Source organism: Peromyscus eremicus, chromosome 2, assembly GCF_949786415.1.
Source record: "Peromyscus eremicus chromosome 2, PerEre_H2_v1, whole genome shotgun sequence".
NCBI classification, from domain to species: Eukaryota; Metazoa; Chordata; class Mammalia; order Rodentia; family Cricetidae; genus Peromyscus; species Peromyscus eremicus.
Window position 1 is genome coordinate 158,638,958 of NC_081417.1, and position 24,256 is coordinate 158,663,213.

At 51.6% G+C, this 24,256-nt stretch overlaps 1 protein-coding gene across 2 annotated transcripts; it reads left to right on the top strand.

Annotated features, from left to right (window-relative positions):
* Nucleotides 1–847: 847 nt before the first annotated feature.
* Gpr157 (G protein-coupled receptor 157) lies at nucleotides 848–18,903 on the top strand. 2 transcript variants are annotated; one of them, XM_059255422.1, is made up of 4 exons: nucleotides 848–1,359; nucleotides 13,206–13,419; nucleotides 15,917–16,111; nucleotides 16,567–18,903. In XM_059255422.1, exons 1-4 carry the CDS (start codon nucleotides 977–979, stop codon nucleotides 16,768–16,770), a joined length of 996 nt encoding a protein of 331 aa, XP_059111405.1. In that variant the 5' UTR covers nucleotides 848–976; the 3' UTR covers nucleotides 16,771–18,903. The 2 variants fall into 2 exon arrangements, with proteins under 2 accessions (XP_059111405.1, XP_059111404.1); XM_059255421.1 differs by having other exon boundaries at nucleotides 15,917–16,673.
* Nucleotides 18,904–24,256: the final 5,353 nt, after the last annotated feature.

The following is a 24,256-nucleotide window of genomic DNA, read 5'->3' on the forward strand; positions in this document are numbered from 1 at the left end:
AGAGTAGCTCTAGGACGCTTAAGGCAATGACTGGGACCAGGACCGGGAGCTACCGGGGAGGAGAGAGGTGTAGGGGCATAGAGGCGTGGGGGAAGCTCGTGAGAATGGTGCCGAAAGAGCATCAGGGGTGGAGCAGTGCACGAATGGGGGTCACGGGAGGAGCTTGGAAGGAGCTGGGCGGTGCCCTGGAGCCACGGGGCGGGACGTGGAGAGCTCAGAGGCGGTGTGAGGAGAGCGCTCAGCATTACAGAGGCAGGGCGTGGAGGGCTCGGGGGCGGAGCGGGGCGGGGCGGGGCGGGGCAGGACGTGGGAGCTGGGCTCTTTGAGAGCTTGGAATGTGAGAAGTGGAGAATTTAGGAGCAAGGTGTAGGGATGGATTTGGGGCACGGAGAACGCAGGGGCGGGCGCCAGGGCTGGGTGCTGAGGCTATTGGGGCTGAGAGCGTGGGAGGCAAACACAGGGATACCGCTCTTGCAGAGCGCAGGGGCGGGGGCTAGGAAGCTCAGGGGAGGGGCCTGGAGGGCGCAGGGGCAGGGCGTGGAGAGCTCAGGAGCAAGGATTAGGGAGCTCAGCGAGGGGCGTCGGGGATCAGGGGTGAAACGGGAAGAGCTCAGGGGCGGGGATTAGAGGGCTCAGGGGCGGGGATTAGAGGGCTCGGGGCGGGGATTAGAGAGCTCGGGGGCGGGGATTAGAGGGCTCAGGGGCGGGGATTAGAGGGCTCGGGGGCGGGGATTAGAGAGCTCAGGGGCGGGGATTAGAGGGCTCTGGGCAGGGCGTGGAGGGCGTTGGGATGAGACTGGTGGCTGCATAGTCGATAGACTGGGCGGGGTTGGGACGCAGGCGGGACCCGTGGGGACGCGAGTCCTGGGCGCCTAGATGCCCAGACAGAGGCGACCGCGGGCTCGGCTTGGCCTCGACCTCTCGGCACCCTTGGACCTGTGCACCCTGGCCGTCTGCCCTTGGTCCCCAGCCGGCCATGCCCTCACCCGCGCCTCCCACCGAGCTGCTGCCGTGGGAGCGCGCCGTGGTGCTGCTGTCATGCGTGCTGTCAGCGCTGGGCTCGGGCCTCCTGGTGGCCACGCACGCCCTGTGGCCTGACCTGCGTAGCCGGGCGCGGCGCCTGTTACTCTTCCTGTCGCTAACGGACCTGCTCTCGGCTGCCTCGTACTTCTACGGGGTGCTGCAGGACTTTGCGGGCTCTTCGTGGGACTGCGTGCTTCAGGGCGCGCTCTCTACTTTCGCCAACACCAGCTCCTTCTTCTGGACGGTGGCCATCGCCCTCTACCTGTACCTCAGCATCGTCCGAGCTGCGCGCGGGCCCAGCACGGACCACCTACTCTGGGCCTTTCACCTCATCAGGTAAGGAGGAGACGCTGCTTTGCCTCCGCGCCCCAGACCCAGGCTTACTGGTCCCTGGCCTTGCCTGCTGCACTGTGGCACTCATGCGTCCTCCATCTAGATGGCAAGGTGGCGTGTCCTACTGTCAGTGATGCCCCCAGGCATCCCGGAACCATGGAAGGATGCCTGGCTTGCCCAAGAGATTGGAGTCATCCTATCTGAGCATCTCTGAAGAGGGTGGTTGGTGTCTGCCCCAGCTGGAACCTTCAGGCAAGGTGGGGGTGGGGACAGAACTTGCCCACAGGGGTGAGCCCTGCCATTTAGAAAGGAGCTGGGGATGACGACACTGTGCCTTTTGCCTCCTACTTCACGGCGACCTGGCAGTCTCTGCTCCAGTCTGCAGGCCGGGAGGTGAGTTAGGTGTCTGTCCTGGCCAAAGAGCCCACAACTTCCAATTCTATACCACAGTGGGTGTGGTACATCCAGCCACTCCCAGGGCACAGTGTCTCAACTATAAAATACACAAAGGTATGCTTTTTAAGTTTTTCATGCCATTTATAGACTTCAGGCTCCAGTCACCAGAATGTTTCTTCTAAGTTTTTTTTTTTAAGATTTATTTATTTTATGTGTGAGTATTGACTGCGTGTATGTATGTGCATCACGTGTATGTCTGTGTACTTGATGCCCCGGAAGGTCAGAAGAGGGCATCAGACCTCCCCCACCCAACTGGAGTTACAGGTGGTTGTGAACCATCATGTGGGTGCTGGGAATTGAACCCAGGTCCTCCATAAGAGCAACAAGTGCTTTTAACCACCAAGCCACCTCTCCAGCCCCTTCTAGGAGGTCTTGACTGCCTAGCATTCATGATCTTCAAAACTGAGGTTAGTGGCAAAAGGCTGGTTAGGATCAGGGCTGTCAGCCACCCGGAGCCTGAGTGTGGAAACCAAGGCCTTGGCTTGCCCTGCTTGTCAGCAAGAGAACTGTACCCAGAGGCCAGCCTCACCTGTGTCATTTCAGAGTTCAAAATTCTCAGTGTCCTGTGCTGAGCCCAAGGCAGGAATCCTAAGGCTGTTTCCCTGTCTCCTTGCCTCAGCTCAAGGCCCCAGAGTCTGCCCTAATTATAGGTCCTTTCTGAAAACTTGAGTGCTTTCCAAGGGCTGAGAGGGTAGTCAGCACTTTGGTAGAGACAGGTCACCTGGTTGTCACACGCTGAGACAAGCTGGGAAGAGTCACTTGACCTCCTGCTCTTGTAACTCTTGGAAGGAGACCAGCTAGTCCCGCTTCTCAGCTGGTCAGACACAATCTTCGTAGCATGTCATTCACAGCACAGGGACCTGCTCAAAAGGAGGCTGCGGCTACTCTCCCCTCCAACATGCACCAGACACCAACTACGTCAGAGACCGAAGTCTTCCAAGGCAGAATTGGAGTCTGAACACAGGTGGTCATTGGCATTGAAAATCAGGGGCCCAAGGCTGGACCTTTCTGTGCCAGAACCTCTCCTCTTGGCCTCACTCCTTCAAAAATGGAAGAATGCAGTATATTTTTAAGCAAAGGAACAGACCCTTCTGTGTAGCCCCGACAGAAGATGATTCTCCTGGCCAACCTGAGTTGGGAGTGCTCTGCTCAGTTCTCGTCAGGAGCCCTCTAAGAAGATTCTGTGATGCTCAGGGGAGTCCTTCTAGGGAAGGCTGTGTTCAAGAGATTTGCTAGAACCTGCCCAACTGGTTCATTTATGACCCAGGTCCTCCCACGCTGGTTGCTAAGGCCTCTCCACTCTATAGCCTTGGAGTATTAGGTTGCTCCTGCCAATGATCTGTTCGTGTGAGCAATCTCCTCCCTGGACACAGACTACTGACTGCCTACTATGTGTTTTCTCAGTTATTAGACAAGGCCTCCCTATGTGGCCCTGGCTGGCCTGGAACCTCCTCTGCCCGTGGGTGATGAGATTAAAGGTGTGTGCTATCGTACCCATCAATGATCTGCTTTTCGACTGACTATTACCCCTGTAATCCCAGGGGAGGTGGAGGCAAGAGAATCAGGGGTTCAAAATCTGCTTCAGCTCTATTTAAACTTCAGGTCAGCCTGTCAGCCTGCCAGCCTGGACTGCATGTGACCCTGTCCCCCCTACCCCAAAAAAAGTTACTGGGAATTGATCAAATAATGGAGTGGCATTTTCTCATTAAATTAGAAGAAGAATCATGAGAATACTAACATGAAAAAGTTAGCGAAGCTGAACTGTCCCGCTCTAGTGGTTCTGGAAACTGGAGTAATCCTTGGAGGAAGCTCTTGGTTCCTACCTTCCAGTCCAGTAATCCTGTTGACCGGAGCCTAGTCTAAGAAGAAAATGCAAAGCTCACACAAAGCTGTGTGGACTCAGGACTTCCTGAGGTGCTGTTGCCATAGTGAGAATTAGAGCTAATTTCAATGTCCAACAATAGAGGAAGCAGTAAGTTAAGAGACTTCCTCTCCTTCCTATCCAAAATGCGACAGAACTGTTATGTGCCGGTGGCTGATGCTCAAAATCATGGTTTTAATAGAATGTGAGATGGAAAGGAAATCGTTTTTGCTTGTTTTCTGGAAGTGCTGGAGATGGAAGCCAGTGCTACCTCCCCAGACCTGAGAAAAACCAACTACAGGCATGAAACACAGAGTTCCAGAGACCCCCCTGCACACACAAGTTCCTGGGAAAGCAACCATGTGACCCCAGAGCCTTCCTCTTAGTACTGAACACGGTCCCATTCCCAGTGACCTTTCTCCTTGACTGAAGTTGGACAGCTGAGACCCCATCATCTGGCTCCTGAAGGTTTTACAAAGTGATGCCCTGTTATTAGATCATAGATCACCAGTGGTCCAACCAGATGGATGGGGCAGCCACCCATCACTCACAGAAGACAAGTCAAGGGGCTCGGGGTAGACGCTCACTTTGACTCAGAGTCCTTTATGAGTCCACCTGGCTGGAATAACAATAACTTTAACAAAACTTATTTATATTTTGCAGATTTCCCAGTTGTTAGCATTTTATCTTCTCCCATTATTTTTCTTGAATAGATTCAATGCCGCCTCATGTATGTATGTTTATGATATGTGACTTTCCTGCACAGGTACACAAACCAACACATAACTCTAAGGACAACACTGTCACCTGACTGGTAGACTTTCTTGAACTTTTGTCTGTGATCTAACAGTGTCTCTGGGGGAAATTCTGAATTATGCGTTGATCCATTTTTCACATCTTTTTATCCCTCGCACATCTTCCATTTCCCCATCAGTCTTTACTTATTTTTACTTATTATTAGTGTTTAGAGGGTACATGTGCCATGGCTCCTGTGTGTGGAGCTCAGAAGACAAGTTTGTGGGCTGAGCTCTCCCCTTCCACCTTTATGTGGACTCAAAGGGTTGAATCTCCAGGCGTGGGCATGGAGCACCTTTCCTCCTGAGCCATCTGGCCAGCCCAGCATTGCCTAGTCATTTATTTTTGGTTTTGGTTTTGAGTCTGATCCTCCTGTCTCCACTTCCCTTGTGGCGTGATTATATGTATGTATGCCGCTATACCCGGTCTATGCAGTGCTGAGGATCAGGATCAGACCCAGGCAAGCGCTACCAACTGAGCTATACCTCAGCTCCTATTTATAATTTCTTCAGGCGGGGCCTTAGTGTATAGGCTAGGCTGGCCTGAAATTCAACATGTAGCCCAAGCTAGCTTCAGACTCAGGGCAAACCCTTTGCCTCAGCCTCCTGAGTGCCGAGGTTACGGACATGTGTCACTACACTTGGTTCATAACATTGGCATTGGGAAGAGTACAGCGTGATAATGTGCAGGACGTCCTGCAGTTTTTGTATGTCTGGTGAGTACAGCGTGATAATGTGCAGGACGTCCTGCAGTTTTTGTATGTCTGGTGAGTACAGCGTGATAATGTGCAGGACGTCCCGCAGTTTTTGTATGTCTGGTGAGTACAGTGTGATAATGTGCAGGACGTCTCGCAGTTTTTGTATGTCTGGTGCTTCGTTACAGAGTTTCAAGTTTTGCACTCCAGCAGGTTTCAGAAGCACTTTGGTATTGACATGGCTAAGGTCACATGTGCCAGGCGTGGTGTAGTTTTCTCTCTGTCTCTCTCTCGGTCTCTCTGTCTGTCTCTGTCTCTCTCTCTCTGTCTCTCTCTGTGTGTCTGTCTCTCTGTGTCTCTGTCTCTGTCTCTGTCTCTGTCTCTCTCTGTGTGTCTTTCTCTCTGTGTCTCTGTCTCTGTCTCTCTGTTTGGGTGTTTTGCTTGCCTGTTTGTACCGCATGTGGGAGCCACTGTGTGGGAGCCACTGTGTGGGAGCTGAGAATTGAACCTGGGTCCTCTGGAAGAGCAGCCAGTGCTTTTTACCACTGGGCCGTCTCTCCAGCCCTGCTTTTGCTTTGGTAGTTTCTGTTGTACATCTGTGTGAGTGTGCCTATGTGGTCATTCATTTCCAGTGCCTGCCGGGCCTAGAATTGCCTGAATGGGTCATTTCCCATCCTTCCTTTATGGCAGCTAAGATAACCCTGTCTCCACCCTCCCCTTGGGCAAGGGCTCCAGAGTCAGCAGGGGCCGGCTAGCACCTCTACCACCTGTTCTGCCAGATCAGTTCTAGAGCCCTGTGAACAGGGGTGGGATGTGGGATGTTGTCTCCGGGGTCAGAGGTAAGGTCCTGACTGAGCTGGCCTCCAGCAGTCTGGACTTCTGGCTCTGCTTCTGGGTGAGAGCGAATACAACAGCTGTATTGCGCTCTCTCTTTCTCTCTCTCTCTCTCTCTCTCTCTCTCTCTCTCTCTCTCTCTCTCTCTCTCTCTCTCTCCCACCTCTAGGGCTCCCTCCAGTTTGTGGAGGAAGTCTTATGTCCCAGCTGACCATAGAGTCTGCTGTGGGGAGTGGGAAGTCCCACCATAGTGAAAGGGGGAACAAAGGTTGGGTCTAGCCAAGCATAGTAGTGTGCGACTGAGATCCCAGCACTTGGAGGCTGAAGCAGGGGGCTTGCCATGAATTCAAGGGCAGAGCTGGATTTTGGGGTTCTTCCTGCCATGTCCCAGTGTACTCTCCAAGACTCATGCTGGAGAAGGGGGTTCCGGGGAGAGTAATGAATTTGTTTGTGTTTTTTGAGGCAGAGTCTCAGCTCAGCCTGGCCTCAGACTCTCTATGTAGCCCAGAATTCTCTCAAACTCTTGACCTTCCTGCCTCCACTTCCCAAGTGCAAGGATTACAGGCTCAAACCCCCATGCCCACCTTGGCATTTATTCTAGACAAGGTCTGTAGCCCAGGCTGGCCTAGAACTCACTCTGTGGCCCAGTAGACGGGCTTTGAATTAAGGTCAGGCTTCTCTTCTCTGCCTCCCAGGCGCCATGCCCACCTTGGTTCAGTCGCTGTTGTAGGGCTGCTGACTGAGGGCTCTTACAGGGGTGAGTGCTGATAGGGGAGGGATGGGCGCCACCGAAGGGTGTTGGATCTTCATGTTTTCTTTCTTGTGGCCTGTTGTTTTCTGTGTGTGTGTGGTTGGTTGGTTGGTTGGTTAGTTTTTTGTTTTTTGTTTGTTTGTATGTTTTTTGAGAGACAGATCTCACTATGTAGTTCTGGCTGGCCTAGAACTCACCATGTAGATCAAGCTAGCCTGGAATGAAGTACTGGAATTAAGTCATGTGCCACCATGTCCTGCTCATCCTTAAGTATTTAAACAACAAAGATTCTTTCCAGGCTTGGTAGAGAGATGTTGAGGGAGGCAGATTGCAGGTGAAACATCCTTTAGTACCACAGAGGGTGGGGGGCAGATGGAGGGGGAGGCGGAGACTGGCATAGGGATCCACCAGCAATCCACAGGACAAAGGAATTCCTTCATGGACTTTAGAGTGGGCAGTCTCTGAGTTTAGCCATTATGTGAAAGCACCAGCAAGACTACCTCAGGAAGCTGATCCTATTGCCCCACCCTGTCTTGGGGCTGCTGCGTGCTAGGACTTGAGCTGCTTAGGGAAGATACTTGGTAGGAAGGAAATGAGGCTTCGGATTCCCTCTGCAATCTGCAGGGGTGGCCTCTGATCTGACTCTGGGCGGGCAACCTCTTGAACAGCACACCAGGGCATCAGTGCCCCCAAATCGGAGCTGGTTTGTGTTTGTTCTACTGAATGTTTTTTCCAAGATTATATGGTAAAATCTTAGCAGTCGGAAACCCAGGGCAAGGACCCCAGGGACAGCACCCGAGGGTGGGTACCCTTGATCCTCCCAAGAGAAGAGTCCAACTGTTTATCCTTCCCAGGACCCAGGTGGCCAGGGGTGTCTGCTGAGGGCTACAATGTCATCAGGTGGCTTGTGCATTGCACAGGACACCCCTCCGCCTCCCACAGCTGAAGCCACAGAATGACCTCATGGTGGCCTTCCTAGAGACTGACCCCCTGAACCTCTCCCACGTCCTAGCTCTGCCCCATGAGAGGAACAATAAGTAAGCCATTGTCCTGGGGAAGCTGCCTCTCTGCAGCCTCCTCTGTTCGACTGGGCTTCCTCTGGCTTCTCCCCAGAGCTTTTTTAAAACTGGAACATTGTTGCCTTTCAGGTTCCTCTATTTTTTCCCCCAGTTCTGTTAACATTTTAAAGTTTTCCATAACCACCGCGTCCTTAAACCAGGAATTGCCATTTGGCACACAGAGGGAGTGAAGGAAGACCCCGCCACACTTTGTTTCCTACCCAGCAGTTGCCAACCTCCGCAGATCAGGAGGAACTGGGAAACACAGGAACCTGGCTGTGGGCGTAGCTGACGGCATAAATGATGCCTGGAGCCCACTTGCAACCTGGGCCCTTAGTGGGGTGGGCTGGGGCCTGGGCTGGCGGTTCAGATGCTCTTTGGAAAGCAGTGGGCAGCTTTTCCATTGGACCCTGAGAAGGAGGAGGAGGGATGTCCTTACAGAAAAGTGCCCCACTCTATAACAGATGGGCAGAGCTGGGATCCCCAAGGGGCCTGGTTCCAGCGGGCGTCCAGCACATCGCTATTCTGAGGACAGCCACCTGCCTGAGGCCATCATATGAATGCCAGGGGATTCCTAGTGTGAGGGCGGCTTGCCTCTTCCCTGTGCAACTGTTTCCAGTTTCACTTCCCGGGGGATTTAAAACTAGAATGATAGAGTCCCCAGAGGGCCTTGACTGGAGAAAGTCAAGTGGCGTTGTTTCAGTTTTCTCTTCCTTAAGCCCTTCTGGTCCATTCCTTTGCCGCTGGAGCCTGGCTCCCCAGGGGCTGGGGTAGTGACCCTTCCCAGCGCTCATGCCTATGTTCTGCATGGTGTACCAACCATAACCGGCAGCCTGGCTCCCCAGGGGCTGGGGTAGTGACCCTTCCCAGCGCTCATGCCTATGTTCTGCATGGTGTACCAACAACAACCAGCAGCCTGGCTCCCCAGGGGCTGGGGTAGTGACCCTTCCCAGCACTCATGCCTATGTTCTGCATGGTGTACCAACCACAACCGGCAGCCCAGGCAGCTTGAATTTCTTCGCTCATGGCTCTGGAGCTGGAAGTTCAAGGTATGGGCCAGGAGATTTCTCCTTGGCTCGAGACTGTCTCCCTGGATCCTCACAAGGATGCTCCTTTGTGCTTGTCAGTGTCAAAATCTGTTCCTAGATTTTGAGATACAATGCTGCTGTTGGATGTGGACCACTCTGGCCGCCTCCTGTGTATTTAGTTAACTCTTGAAGGACTTTGTCTCCAAACAGTCATAGTCTCAGGCTCTGAGAGTTAGGGCTTCAGGAGACAGATCTGGATGGAGCCTGGTTCAGTCTGTAACTGCCTGAGGAGGGAGGAAGCCGGTGCAGAGCTGTGGGGGACCAGCTCCCACACTTATTTACCCCCAGGGACTCTTGAGGAATGAGGGAGAAGAGACTTAGAAATGATGAGGAGAGAAACAGAGAAAACACAGGATAGACTCGGGAGGGCCTGGATCCTTATCCACCGGCCCAGAACTTTATTCCAAAGGTCCATTTATAACAATGCCAAGGGGTGGAGCAAAAGACCTCCCCCTTGCTAGTTACGGTCACCTGGTACCCAGGCTCATGGTCCAATCAACCTCCCGTGCAGTCCTGCTGGGTCCAGCCACGAGAAAACCTAGTGGGCTCCAACAGAGCCAGACCTTGGGTTCTAGACCAGCACAAACCAGGGGCCCAGGCACTGAGGGGACAAGTGAGAGATCTGCTCAGGGTGTGGTGTGCTAGCCTTCTTCTGGACACTAATCCGTGAGGTCTCCTGCTTCAGAATCAGAGGTTTAGAGAGGTGAGGCCTTATCCAGTCTGGTCTACATGGACCCTGTCTCAAAAAAAAATTTAAGCGCTAGAGATAACTTTAATAATACAGAGAACTGTGGAGCAGAGGCAGGCTGAAGAGATGGCTCAGTGGTTAAGAGCACTTGCTGCTCTTGCAGAGGACATGGGTTTGGTTCCTAGCACCCACATGGCAGCTCATAGCTGCCTGGAACTCCAATTCTGAAGGATATGATACCCTCTTCTGGCCTCCATGTGATATACATGCATACGTGCAGGCAAAACACCCGTATCCATGAAATAAATAAATCTGTAAAACATAAAGCTTAAAAGCGTTATTAGCCCAGAATCGAAGCAGAGATGGCGCTTTGTCGGGGCAGACGGGAAGCTGAGTGTTCAGCGGAGAGGTTGACGAGGAGAATGGATCAGAAAGAATGGTGAGCATCCAAGCATCATGGGAACACCAGTGCTTCGTTGAGCAGAGAAGTCCCTTAGTCGTGGTCTGGTGAAGTTACAGTCTGTTTCTTCAGATAGGGTCTCACTATGTAGCCCAGGCTGACTTCAGACTCCTGGCAATCCCCCTGCTTCAGCCTCCCTGGTACTGGGGTTACAGGCCTAGCTTTCACTTTCCTCTTAGATGTTACAGAAAACGAAGGTTATGAGGCTGCTTTGTGTGATGGTATCGTTCTTAATTCCTGAGCGTAGCTGCTCTGGCATAGTGGGACTCCCCAAAAGCAACCCTGGGGAGTCCATTGGCTGTATGGCCTTGATCTATACGCGGTATAGAAATATAAATACATGTTTGTGCTTGTGTGTCTTTTAAATTTACACTTACTTATTTTTGAGGGGTGGGCACGAATGCACCATGGCACACATGTGGAGGTCAGAGGACAACTTGTGGGAGTCAGTCTGTCTTTCCCCAACGTGGATCCCAGGGATGGAACTCAGGTCATCAGGCTGAGTGGCAAGTGCCTTTATCCACTAAGCCGTCCCAGCAGCCCCAGGTACTGTATACTTTAGTATCACTTACAGGCTGTTGTTCTGGCTGTCCTCTGAGCCCACTTATCCCAGCCGGCCCTGATGGCTGTTCCCTCGTGAGGAGGTAGAGAGGTCACAAGACCCTCACCTGAGTGTCCAGCCGCTTCCTGCCACCTGTTGTATGCACCTCTGACTTACTTACACATGTCCTTGGGGAGGGCCCAGAATATGTAGGCTCAGAGTATATAGGAAGACTAAGGGGGGAGGGGCTAGGACATTTGGCCCAGAGTATAAAGGAAGACTCAAGGGTGGGGGCGCTTTCCATCTAGATGGCCCTGGGGAAGTCCTCATCCCTGCTGGCTGAAGGAAAGGCTTTATGATGCAGCCTTTTTGTGAGGAGCACCCACACCCCTGTAAGTAACCCCTCACCTATGATCTGTAAGGAAGCCTCGAAAATTCATTTGGCTCTCCAGAGGGAACTTTGGCAGAATCATTTCTCAGTTTGGGACCCCGCCCCAAGGAATTTCAGCTAGAGCTGAATGCTTTATTTCCTTCTATCAGTGGTATGTATGATGAATGTATGCATGTGTGTGTATACATGTGCACACACTATACACATCTGCCTGCATTCTTCTGATGGACATTAAAACATTACAGCAGGATGAGGTCCCGCCTCGGAGCCCAGGTTGGCCTCTGGAGTGTCTGCCTTCCAAGTACTGGGATTACAGGCATGCGCTGCCTTGCCTGCCTCTAATCACAGTCTTCACGGCAGCTGGCACATGTGTGGCTGCCTGGGCTTGTGTGAGCTGCATGAATGCTCATCTGGATTTCCTCAGATGGGGCCATCATCACCCCCACCCTGTGAGAACGCTGGCGTGCCGAAGCTAAGCGACCTGCCCCAGTGGCGACAGAGTAATAATTGGGACCCAACCCATTGCATCAAAGTCAGAGCTCTCAATCCTGTGTCACCCCCATAAGAGGTGTCCCTCTGATAAGTTGTTTTGGAAGGAGACTGGGCAGGGATTCTTGGAAAGGGGACTTGGGACTTGGGCCTAATTCCAGTTGTGTTGTGGTGGGTGCATTCTCCAAATGGGGGAGCAGGACAGTGTCTCCAGCGGTGGGCCACCTACGAGATGTTCTAGAGGGTCACTTTGACCCTTGTCAGCCTACACTCCCTCCACATAAGAAAGGAGGCCTCGCCGCGCGACCGTGGTGCATGCCTTTAATCGCAGCACTCAGGAGGCAGAGGCAGGAGGATCTCTGTGAGTTGGAGGCCAGGCTGGTCTACAGAGTGAGATCCAGGGCAGGCACCAAAACTACACAGAGAAACCTGTCTCAGAAAAAAGAGAAAGATAAGAAAGAAAGAAAGAAAGAAAGAAAGAAAGAAAGAAAGAAAGAAAGAAAGAAAGAAAGAAAGGAAGGAAGACCTTAGGGCCAAAGGGATTTGCCTACACATAGCCTATGATCTAGACTCTGGATTCTCCCAACTCCTGCAACCCCAAGCTCTCCCAGGTTGCCAGGGCACTGACTGAGGGTGTGAATGTTGAAGCCTAGACATGCACGCTGATGTTTGCATACTGGTGCCCACACCCCTCTGGGTGTAGGGAGAGAAGCCAGGCTTGTAAGAGCTGGATCTGTCTGGCCACACCCCTCTCTGAGGAGCACTGAACCTTTACTTTTTAATTATTTTATTTTTCAATATGAGTGTTTTGCATGTATGTCTGCTTACCATGTGCATGCCAGAAGAGGGCACTGGATCCCCTGAAACTGGGCTTAGCAATCTGCAAACACCAGCATTTGTGTTTTGGCCTAAGTACTCACAACCTCAGTCAGTCCCCTGGCAACCTGGGGGGCTCTTGGGGTACAGGAGTTGGGAGTGGATTCTCTGGGTCTAGATGGGAAATTATAGGCTATGGATAGGCAAATCCCCTGGGCCCCAGATGGTTGTGAGTTACCATGTGGGTGCTTAGAATCAAACCTGGGTCTTCTGGAAGAGCAGTCATTGATTGATTGATTGATTGATTGATTGATTGATTGATTGATTATGTATACAGTGTTCTGTCTGCATGTTGCCTACTCACCAGAGGAGGGCATTAGATCTCATTACGGATGGTTGTGAGCTACCGTGTGGGTTGCTGGGAATTGAACTCAGGACCTCTGGAAGAACAGCCAGTGCTCTTAACCTCTGAGCCACCTCTCCAGCCCACAGCCAGGGATCTTGATCTCTGAGTTGTGTCACTTGGGAGATTGTTTTGAGAGAGTCTCATTCTGCAGCCCAGGCTAGCATCTCACTGTGTAGTCCAGGGTGGCCTAGAGCTCACAGTGATCTGTCTGCCTCCACCTCCCAAGCGCTGAGTTACAGGCGTATACTATCATGCCGTTTCTGTGGCACTAGAGTTTGAGCCGAGGGCTTCATTCATGCAGTCACTCTCCTGACCAAGCCACAAAGTCCTGAAATTCTAAATTAGAGCAGGCTCCCCCATGCCCTTCCTGCCCTCCCTTGGTTTACAGGAACACACTATCTGGTGCTGGTTTGGGGAGCATTGCCCTCTGCAGAGAGGACCCCATCAATCATTTTTGCCCACGACAGCACTGCAGGGTTATGGGCTAACCTCGGCACCTCTCTTTTCACGTTGTTCTTCAGCTGGGGTGTCCCTCTGGCCATCACAGTGGCTGCTGTCTCGCTAAAGAAGATAGGCTATGATGCTTCGGATGTGTCCGTGGGCTGGTGCTGGATCGACCTGGAGGCTGCGGACCGTGTCCTGTGGATGCTGCTGACTGGGAAGCTGTGGGAGATGCTGGCGTATGTCTTACTGCCTCTGCTTTACCTTCTGGTCAGGAAACACATCAACAGAGCGGTAGGTGTCTGATGTGCTGGCCCTTCAGGGACAGGCTGCTTCTCTGAAGGACCAAACTAGTGCCAGGCCATAGGGACTGTGTGCTTCGACTGAATTTGGGATCGTGAATAGACTTGTTGGCTAAGTAGTCCTGGTATAGGTGAGGGGACTCAGTGGTAGAGTAGCTGGACCACAGAGCTACATTCTCCACTGCGGTCCTGCACTGCCCCCGTGTGGCCAACCCCAATATTACACTAAGGTATTTCAAAGTCAAGGATGATGGCCACAGATAACTCACCTCCCCTTGGTGGTCAAAATTGTGTCCCAAGTGTCAGGCTTTTCAGGAGATCATAAGTCATTAGGGCTATCCAGAAAGAGAGGCTGGTCCTCAGAGAGGTGAAGCCTAAGCAATTATGGTCAAAGATAAACCAATCAGTGGCTGAAGCAGCCACAGCTTTCCCCTGAATTCAGACTCCAGCCAGCGAGAATCCCAGAATCCCACTTCCTTTCGTTTGTGTATGTCCATTTTTTTTTTTTTAGACAGCATCTTGCTTTGTTTTGTTATTGTTGTTGAGATGCAGGTCACATGTAGTTCAGGCTGGCCTGAAACTCACTAAAGAGTTCAGGATAACGGTAAACTTCTGATCTTCCTGCCTCCACCTCTCCAGTACTAGGATTAAAGGTCTGCACCACGCCAGTTCCTGCAGTGCTGGGGATCGAACCCAGGGCTTCATATGTGCTGAATGAGTGTTCTATCAAATGGCCAACCTCTTTGAATGCTCTTCTCACTTCCCACCGACCTGGGAAGATGGAGGCGCTTCTGGAGAGTGAAGCCGTCTCCCTCCAATTCTACCAGGCTCCACCCTGTTGTGTGTGTCTTTTGTCCTTTCTAGAGCAGGGCAGGAGCCCCCTGCTTGCCAGAGTGGCTCCTGCATGTGGCAGTTAACTCTTGCAACTTGGCAAGGGTTTTCAGAAAAGGAATGAAGTGGGCAGGGAGGTGAGAACATAGTCACTGCTGCCTGGAGATGGGGGAGAGCCGAAGATAAATGGGGAGGTGAGCTTGGTTCTGAGGAGCAGCCCAACTGGTCCAGCTTCCCCAAGCTGCACCACTTCCTTTGAACTCTCTGCCCGGCCCCTCCCCATCTGTGTGAGGCGGACCTTAGCTCCCCGGGCTGCTGTCACAGACCCTCAGGGGAGGGGGAGGAGGTGGGTCCTTTAATTAGGTGAGCGGTCGAAGCTTGACACTCAGATGCCAGGCCTGTGGTTATTCCCTCACCAGCTTCAGTGTCCTAAACACATGACCAGGCTCAAACCGACACCTCTCATTGGCCAGTTCAATCGGCTTTACAGATTTGATTGTGATTTGAAACTGAGCATCCTTCCCTGCTATGACAAACTTTCCTCAGGAATGCAAGCGCCAAGCCTGGCTCCTTCCTTTCCTCCACCCCTTCTGTGGGCAAGCCAGCACCCCGTCTTGCATTGGGCAGGGATGGGGGGGGGGGATGTCAGCAGTAAGCTGATCGACAAGGGTGAGTGATGTCGGGGGTGGAGGTCGGGAAGAACCACGGAAAACAGACAGCAGTCCATGACTGGAATGGGCTCAGGGCTATTTGCAAAATGGCTGCTTGTGAGCTTCATCCAGAACGTGACCCTGAGTAAGGACCTGAAGGTGAGGGAGCTTTGGGTAACTGAGCGTGCTTCTCCAGATACGAGGACCGGCTAAGACCTGGGGTTGGAGGAGAGCAGTGTGGCTGGAAGACAGAGCAAGGGAGAGAACGGAATTGAGGTCAGAACTGAGCCGGGGCTCACCTGATGGGACAGCATAAGGAAGAGTTGAAGCGGAACCACCAAGAGCTCTCTCTGAGTAGAGGACTTGCCAAACCTGCTCAGACCCTCTGAGAACTCACCTCCTGAATTGGAGATGGCTCGGGGGAGGGGGCGGGGGACCAAGCAGACAAGATGATCATACTGTGGCGATGGGTCCAGTTTCCGGGTCTGTTCTGCAGGTGGGGTCTTAGGACTTGCCTGTAGGTTAGGTGTGACTGGGGAAGAGAAGACGAAAAGATGATGCCACATGGTGACAGGAAGGATGAAGTGTCATTGAGCTGAGACGAATGTGCAGTGGGCCTAAGGGCTGAGATGACTTACTCATCCCAGGCAGGGTTTCTGACATCTCTGAGACACTCCTGTGGCGATGTGAGGGAAGTAGGCAGGGGATCCGACCTGGGAGTTGGAGGTTGGGGCATGACTCCTGGTCTGATAGACTCCAGGCCTCAGTGTCCAAGTGGAAAAGGCAACAGTACCTCCTCTTGCTCTTCCGGGCTGGTGTGGGCATGTGGGTGTGAGGACTTGTGGACGTGTGATTGTGTGGGTGTGTGGGCATGTGGACGTGTGGACCTGTGAGGGTGTGGGCGTGTGGACATGTGGGCATGTGGGCATGTGGGCGTGTGGACGTGCATGGGTGGTTGTGGTAAGAGGCCCCCCTGGCTCAGGCCTTTGCTCTCTGTCTTTCACACAGCACCAGGCGCTCTCGGAGTACCGGCCCATCTGGGAGGGGCGCCAGCTGCAGCGGGGCTCCTCCGCCATGGCGGATAAGAAACTGATCCTGATTCCCCTCATATTCATCTGCCTCCGGGTCTGGAGCACCGTGCGCTTCGTCCTGACCCTCTGTGGCTCCCCAACTGTGCAGTCTCCGGTGCTGGTTGTTCTGCATGTATGTCTGTCCGTGGGCCCTGCTGCCCCGCAGTGGCACTGCCAGATACCCCCCCTACACACCGATGATCTCAGGTCCCAGGGTGTTGGCCAGGGTGGGCCTATGGGGAACAGGATAGCTCAGTGTCCTTTCCCTGTCCCGAAGCAAGCGTGGCTTTGCAGGGAGGGATGGGGAGAAATCTTGTGTGGCTGTTCTCAACAACCTAGAGAAGCCCTGGTAGAGTTGACTGATCCTGGATCCTTCTCACTGCGGACGGCCTAAATGCAGGTCTGGCTAGGTGGCCAGTTCAGGCCTGTCCAGAACTCTGCTTTAAGGCCACCTGTCTGCGCTCATCCCATGACAGCTTAGGGGCAGGGACAGGAAAGGTCATGGGATTCATAGCAGTCCACCGACTCCCCTTGATTGTGTTTCTAAGATACCCCCAACCCTGTGCTTATGCCTCTCCCCCTCCCCAGGGCATCGGGAACACCTTCCAGGGAGGGGCCAACTGCATCATGTTCGTCCTCTGCACCCGCGCAGTCCGCACAAGGCTCTTCTCCCTCTTCTGCTGCCGCTGCTATCCTCAGCCCTCGACCCAGAACCCCCCTGGAGCTCCTGCTCCCCCCAGGATGAGAGAATCTCAGGAATCCGGACTGATCCCAGAAGTTCCCAGCACTTGAGTGGTTGACTTTCCTCATTGCCCGGTGCCTTCCTGGTTCCCACGCTGTCGGAGACAGGGTCATGCGCACTGGAAGCCTCAACTGGTGAAGCTCGGACCCCCGTGAAGGAACGGCCATCAGTGCAGCCTCTTCTACCTCCTCTTCTCAGGCAGGCCGTGGACACCCGCGTCCTGGTTCCGTGTCCTGGTTCAGTGGGGTTTATTTGTGGTAGTCCAAAGATGTGGGATTCGGGATGCCAGCAATACAGGATTCTGTCAGGGCACTGGTTCTCTGTCCTGCGGCCACCAGCACTGTTTACTGTCTGAGGGACTCAGATCTATGGACCTCTCCCAGAGGTGACTGAATAATGTCATGGATTACAGAGATGTCTACCCAGACATCACAGAGTGGGGTCCAGGTTTGCCAGGGGACTGAGATTCCCTGGAGAGCCTGGAGTAGTTAGAGCTGAACAGCAGAAGTTAAACCAGGTCCTCAGTCCACTGAGGTCACAGGAGACTCCTTCATGGCTCCAAACCACCCAGGCACACACTCATGGGCATCTCCCGGGTTCTCTGCTAGGGTCATCGGCCCTCAATATTTATTGCATTGAATTTCAGCACAGGCCAGAGTCCAGAGTCCTGCCCGTTAGTCAATCACGTAACATCCAGGTCCCTTCCAGTACCAGGACAGGAGGGCAGCTCAGCTCCAGTCCCTAAGGATGACACTATTTCACTCACCCCTGTTCTCAGTGATTCATGTAGGGGTGAGTTGGGAGGGTGTCTGGCTTCGTTTAGTTGTATTTTGTTTGTTTTGTTTTGTTTTTTGTAGGAAAGGTGATCGGAGAGTTGGCAAATGGTCCAAATACTGATTCCTCCTGAAGGGAAGTGTTTTGAGATTCAGCCTTGGGCTGGGATGTAGCTCTGTGGTAGTTGCCAGGTTGGTCCCTGCACCAAAAATATTTTAAAAGCCTTTTTTTTTGGTAGTTGTTTGTGGCATATGGAAAGAGGATTCTGAGATGATTACATTTATTTTATTGTTTGAGACAGGATCTCATTATGTAGCCCTGGCTGGCCTGGAACTTGCTATGTAGACCAGGCTGGCTCTAACTCACAGAGATCCACTTGCCTCTGCCTCCCAATAATTACATCTTTAAAAAATGTTTTGTTTTGTGCTCTCTGTACTAGGGCCTTGTATCCATTAGGCAAGTGGTCTGCCTCTGGGTTCTACCCAAGCCTTCCTTTTATTTTTTGTTTTGAGACAGAGTTGCCTAGACTGGCCTTGAGCCCCTGTCAGCCAGGCTGGTCTTGAACTTGCGATTTTCCTACCTCAACCTCCCAGGAAGCTAGGACTACAGCCTCAGGCCACCATGCCCGACCAGAGAAGAGCATAAGTGAGCTGTGTGTCCGTTTCTACTCAGTGGCTCTTCCAACAACACTTCCTCGCTTCCGAGAGCACTCAGAATGGGAAGTGTGATCGCCACCTTGCGGCGGGTCGAGGAAATGTTCTATATCTGTAGGTAGTGCCCTGGGATTCTGTCAGTACCCCACGAAGCTGATGGGATCACAGAGCATAGCAAAGTGGCTCAGGGTGAGAGCAAAGCCACACTGGGCCATCGATTCCCATTTTGCTCTCAAAACGACATCTCTCTCAGGAAAAGAATAGTCACTCAGAGGACTGTGGCCATACGCTCCTTTTCGGATTTCCCTGGAAAGCATTTCTTAAGGAAAATCTGCAAGAGGTGGGCTCCCTCTTGGGAGTCAAAGACAGCTCCTGGGCAGGGGGCTGTCTGTTTACAGAACCTGCTGAGGTCCTGTGAGGATAGTACAGCCAATTTGTGCACTGTCAGTGTGCTGCCAAGCATGATCCCCTGGCTTCTAAAATGGAACCGAAATTCGAGGAATTTGTTTCCTGCAGAGGAGAAAATGATCTACAAAGTACCACAGAGGAAATGATGTTGGAATAAACCCAGCTGGGCAGGGCATTGTGGAGCCCTGGCTGTCTGAGGCCTTGTTCAGAAAAAGCCTGCAGAGGGAGTCAGGGGCCTTAGAAAGCCCTAGCTGGAGCCCGGGGCTCACTCAAGCTCTCTTTGATGACTGATGCCAGGATGGCTGTCTGTAAAACCCTCCACCAAGTCGACACTGGCTCCTTCCATCTCTGTCCTGTCACTGCAGGTGAATGGTGGTGACCCCAGGCTCGGTGCCTTGCCTCTAGCCCTGTGAGCTCACAGACATCAACCTTAGTGGGTCTGGTGGGTGCTCAGAGTTCAGAAGACAAAAGGAAGGTGAGTGGGTCCCCAGTGCCCCAGGGGAGGCACTAGAGGCTGCCAGCTCCCATGATGCCTTGCTCAGCCTGGAGGCTTTCTATCTCTATTAGTTAATGTTATTCATATTTATCTGCATCTGCCCTCAGTCACCCAAATGTGACCTCAGCCTTAACGGGTGCTACAGCCCTTGCCATGTCCCCCCATCACCCTTCTTCAGCACTTTATGACTCTCGTTCTCCTGGTCAGTTGCCAGCTGCTTCCTGCCTCTGTCCATTTGAGGCTTTTTTTTTTTTTGGCGATATGTATACATATCACCAAATATGTTTGTATATATATTATATACATATATATTTTGCAGTATATATGTATATATCTCAATATATACATACTATATATACACAAATATATATACATATATATTTTGCAATATGTGTATATGCATATTGCAAAAATGTTTATATATGTGTATATACATATATATTTGCCATATATATGTATATGTATATATACTACAATATATATACATACAATATATATACATATTTTTGGTGATGTATGCATATATCACAAAAATATGTTTATGTATATGTATGTCTATATAATTTTTGGAGATACCAGGGGATTAAACCTAGGCCTTTGTGCATACTAGACAAGTGCTCCAGTATTTCGCTATTTCCCCAGTCCTTTTATTTTATTTTTTGAGTTTTGAAGCAAGAGGTTCTCACTAGTTGTCCAGGCAGGCCTTGAACTTGAGATCATCCTGTCTCAGTTTCACTGTTTCTGGCCTATGCAGAATTGCAGGCCTATGCCACCAAACCCAGCCAACTTTCTGAAGCCTTTTAGTTCGTTCTTTCTGTCTCTCTCTCTCTCTTAAAAGAGTAATTAAGATTATATGTATCTGAAGCTTAGAGTGCAAATGAAACCCTTCATTTGTCTTTACTTTGGTTTTATGTGTATGAATGCTTTTGTGTATGTAAATGCACATATGTGTGCAGTACCCTTGGAGGCCAGAAGGGAGGCTGACCCCAGAAACTGGGGTTACGGGTAGTTGTGAACAGTAGGTAGAGGGAACTAAAGCAGGGTTCTCTGCAAGCACAGCAAATGCTCCTAACTGCTGAGTCATCTCTCAGGCCCTTCTTCGTATGTTTTAATAAACTCACAGTTGTGGTGTAATTAAGTCTAGCATGAGATTGTTTGGAAGCATGATGTTAACCCTGGCTGGGTGAAAGCCCAAATTCTTGCTGTTTTAAATTAAACGAATTGATTATTTTTTTTCCTGTGTGTTTGCTAAACTGATTCCCACTGATGTGGGGAGGGGTGGGTGGCCTGAGGTGTGGTGGCTGAGGCCTGGAGAACCCTTTCTTTCAAGGTATGTTGTCACTGGCCATGCTTGGGCTTCATAGACACTTGAAAAGGTGCAGGTTCACGTTTTGATCGGCGGCAGGCCCACCCTCTTGTCTAGCTTCTGTCCTTAAGTCCTGGGCAAGTTGTACTCTGTAATCCTGGATTCACCCACCGCCCTCTTCCATCCATCAGAACCTTCCACCTTGGGTAGTTGGTTCTCATACACGCTGTGTTTCCCACCCTCTCTGACCCTCCACAGCCCTCTATGACCCTCTCTGGCTCTCCATGACCCCCCCCCCACAGCCCTCCCTGACTCTCCATGACCCTCCTGACCCTCCTGACCTTCCATGGCCCTCCATGACCCTCAATGACCCTCGGCTCTTCACTGACCGCCATGCCTCTCTCCCTTTCTGTCCATCCCTCCCTCCTGACCTGACTGCCAACCTCATTCTGAATGCCACCTCCTGTCTTCTTTTCCTGCTCAGGAGGTCTTCTGCAGCACCCAACTCCATCTAGACCATGAGTTCAAATCTCAGCTTCTCATTGCTGGGATCACAGGTCTTGCACACCCGTGTCCCTGATTCCCTGGAGTTTGTTTGAGCATAAAGAGGTGGACTTCAGTGAAGCTATCCATGCAGGATCCACACATGGAGCCCCTGGCTGTGTGTGTGTGTGTGGGGGGGGGTCAGCCATGCAGGGTCCACACATGCAGCCCCTGGCTGTGGGGGGGTCAGCCATGCAGGGTCCACATATCCAGCCCCTGGCTGTGGGGGGTCAGCCATGCAGGGTCCACACATCCAGCCCCTGGCTGTGGGGGGTCAGCCATGCAGGGTCCACACAAGCAGCCCCTGGCTGGGGGCAGTCAGCCATGCAGGGTCCACACATCCAGCCCCTGGCTGTGGGGGGTCAGCCATGCAGGGTCCACACATCCAGCCCCTGGCTGGGGGGGGGGTAGCCATGCAGGGTCCACACGTGCAGCCCCTGCCTGTGGCATTCCAGGCTCCCCTGACCTGGTGCTTTTTCCCTGTCTCCCAAGTTCTCTCCAACCTTCTCCCTGAAGAAAATGCAGCTTGCTGCTCTTCCCTGCTGCACATGTCCCTGTGCTTGGTGGCCTTTTGCTGCCCTTGTCCGATGGTTACCTAACAGGATGACCTCTTGTTCTCACAGATTCCCCAGCAGAGCTCTACATACTCCACTTTCTTCTGGAGCTGTGTTCCAGGGGCCTGCCTGGCATGCATCTGTGTCCTGGTGTCATTTCTGTGGCTATAATAAAATACCATGACAAAAAGCAATTTTGGGGCCAAGCCTGGTGGCACACCCCTTTAATCCCAGCATCTGGAGATTTCCAGGCAAGCCATAGCAACATAGTGTCTCAAAAACAAAAACAAAAACAAACAAACAAAAACCCAATAGCAAAAAGCAACATAGAAAAAAGGTTTATTTTAACTTATAAATTCAGGTCACACATAGTCCATCGTTTCAGGAAAGTCACAGCTGCAGAAACTCAAGCCAGCTGCTCGTATCACATCCACAGAAGAGAACAGAGCGATGGCTACAAGCATGCTTAATAATCCTAGGCAGTCCGGGGCCCAAACCAGAGAATGGCACTGCTCCCTTTCAGGCATCTTTTAAGGCAAGCAAGGTAATTCCCCACAGACATGCTGTCTCAGTGGGTAAAGTGCTTGCTGAGTGATTATGAGAGTTCAAGTCCCGGCACCCACTGAAAAAGTAAAGCGTGATGTAGTGTGTCTATAATCCCAGCACTGGGGAGGCAGAGAGAGGACCCCTGGGTCTTACTGGACAGCCAGTCTAATCATCGAGGCCCAGGTCCCAGTGAGAGACCCTCAAAAGAACAAGGTGGATGGTACTGGAGGAACAACACCTGATGTTTTCCTTGGCCCCCACATCATACACATGCACACACGTACACACATTCACCCTCGCACAGGAGCACCCACATGTGCACACATGCACACGAATGTGTGCTTGTGCACACACATATATATGCATATGCACACATACAAAGAAAGAAGAAATTGATGGAAATGAGAAGCAGGCAAGGGCTGGAGGTGTGTCTCAGCAGAGAGTATTTTCCTTGAGTGCATGTTTACCCGGGCCGCTAAAAAGGAAAAGAGAAAAGAGGGTACATAAGCCTCCAGGCTCTGGAGAGAGACTAGATTCCAAGCACAGCCTCCCTCCTGCTAATAATTATATCACTGGGTGTCAACGCTGGCCTCCCAAGTTCAGTTGTCGTAACTAGGTATCAATGAGACCAAAATGACCCCAGCACAAAGACACCTGGAGAAAGCCTGTGACCCAGGATGTCACCTTCACTGCTAGTCAGCCTTGAAGCCATCCTAAAGATTCCAGTTCCTGTCTGACCCTACACAGAAGACATCACAGTTGAGAGCCCGGGCACAGCCACCATCATCAGTGATGACCCCAAAAGAGAGAACTTTTTTTTCTTCTGGGACAAGGTCTCACTATGTAGCTCTGGTGTCCTAGAACTCATTCTGTAGACCAGGCTGGCCTTGAACTCATAGAGATGCGCTTGCCTCTGCCTCCCGAGTGCTGGGATTAAAGATACCACCACACCTGGCTAATTTTAAAATGTTTTATTTATGTATGCGTGTTTTGCCTGCTTGTGTGTCCTTGTGCATGCCCAGCACTCTTGGAGGTCAGAAGAGGAGTCAGATCCCTGGAATTGGAGTTACAGGAAGTTATGAGCCACCATGTGGGTGCTCGGAACTGAACCTGGGTCCCCTGGAAGAGCAGCCAGTGCTCTAACCTCTGAGCCATCTCCCCAGCCCCTTTCCTTTTTAAATTTTAATTATTTATTTTTATGTGTATGGGTGTTTCGCCTACATGTATGTCTGTGCACTATTGCACACTTCCTCCAAGAGGAGGCCAGAAAAGGGCATGGGGGTCCCCAGGGTCTGGAGTCACAGACAGTTGTGAGATGCTATGTGGTTGCTGGGAATTGAACCTGGGTCCTCTGGAAGAGCAGCCAGTGCTCTTAACCACTGAGCAATCTATCAAGCCTAATACTTACTCCGTTGGTGCCTCTATTTATGCAAGAATTCCTGACAATTTCTTACACCCATGCTGCCAGAGAAGGAGGCAGCCTCTCCCATCCTCTGGTCCCTCTTATCACTTTTCTTCCTGGCAGACAGCCGGGGCACAGGGCATGAGCTTGCCTGGGCACATTGTGCCAGGGTATAGTCACCAAAGCCAAACGATTCCAAGGTTTTCTAGAACAAACTGACAAAGACAGATTTGTTATAGAATATACAAACTTGCTATATCAGAAAGATTATCCATGAAACTACCCATTAGGCCAGCATAATTCATAACTTGTGTGTTCTTTTTCCACAGAGGAGAAATGTAGACAGATTTCAGGAGTGAAATGGTTGTGGGAGGTAGTGACCCCTAGAGGCAGGAATTAGCTTGTATACATTATATTTGGGGTACATCCAGGTCTGGTGTTATGGATGGAATCCAGGCCTCACATGCTGGACAAGTGCTCTCTGAACCACACCCCAGACCCAGGGCTACTTTGCTGAGGTTTGGTTTTTGGTAATTTAGCAAGCCCCAGACCTTAATGGCCCCAGACCTTAGCACAACTGACTCCATGATGGATCTACCATTCGGGCTGTAAAACTCAGCACACAGGCAGCACCCTACCAAAATGAGAACAAAGAGCTGATCCATCAAAGTCATAGTTCTGGGGAAAGTCTCTGAATTGCTTTTTAGCTTCTGTAGTTCCGATTCTGCCTAACTGCTCTTGTTAACTGAAGTATGTCAATCCAGAACATGTTTTTTGTGCTTAAAAGCTCACCCCGAGAAAAGCTCACTGCTACAAGGGACTCCAAATGTAGTCGCCAGCCAGCTAATAAAGAC

Excerpts from the sequence above, each read along its gene's own strand:
- Gpr157 (XM_059255421.1), top strand. The coding sequence starts at position 977 with ATGCCCTCACCCGCGCCTCCCACCGAGCTGCTGCCGTGGGAGCGCGCC. Across the intron at positions 1,360-13,205 it reads TGGGCCTTTCACCTCATCAG|CTGGGGTGTCCCTCTGGCCA; the intron begins GTAAGGAGGAGA and ends GTTGTTCTTCAG. Across the intron at positions 13,420-15,916 it reads GGAAACACATCAACAGAGCG|CACCAGGCGCTCTCGGAGTA; the intron begins GTAGGTGTCTGA and ends TCTTTCACACAG.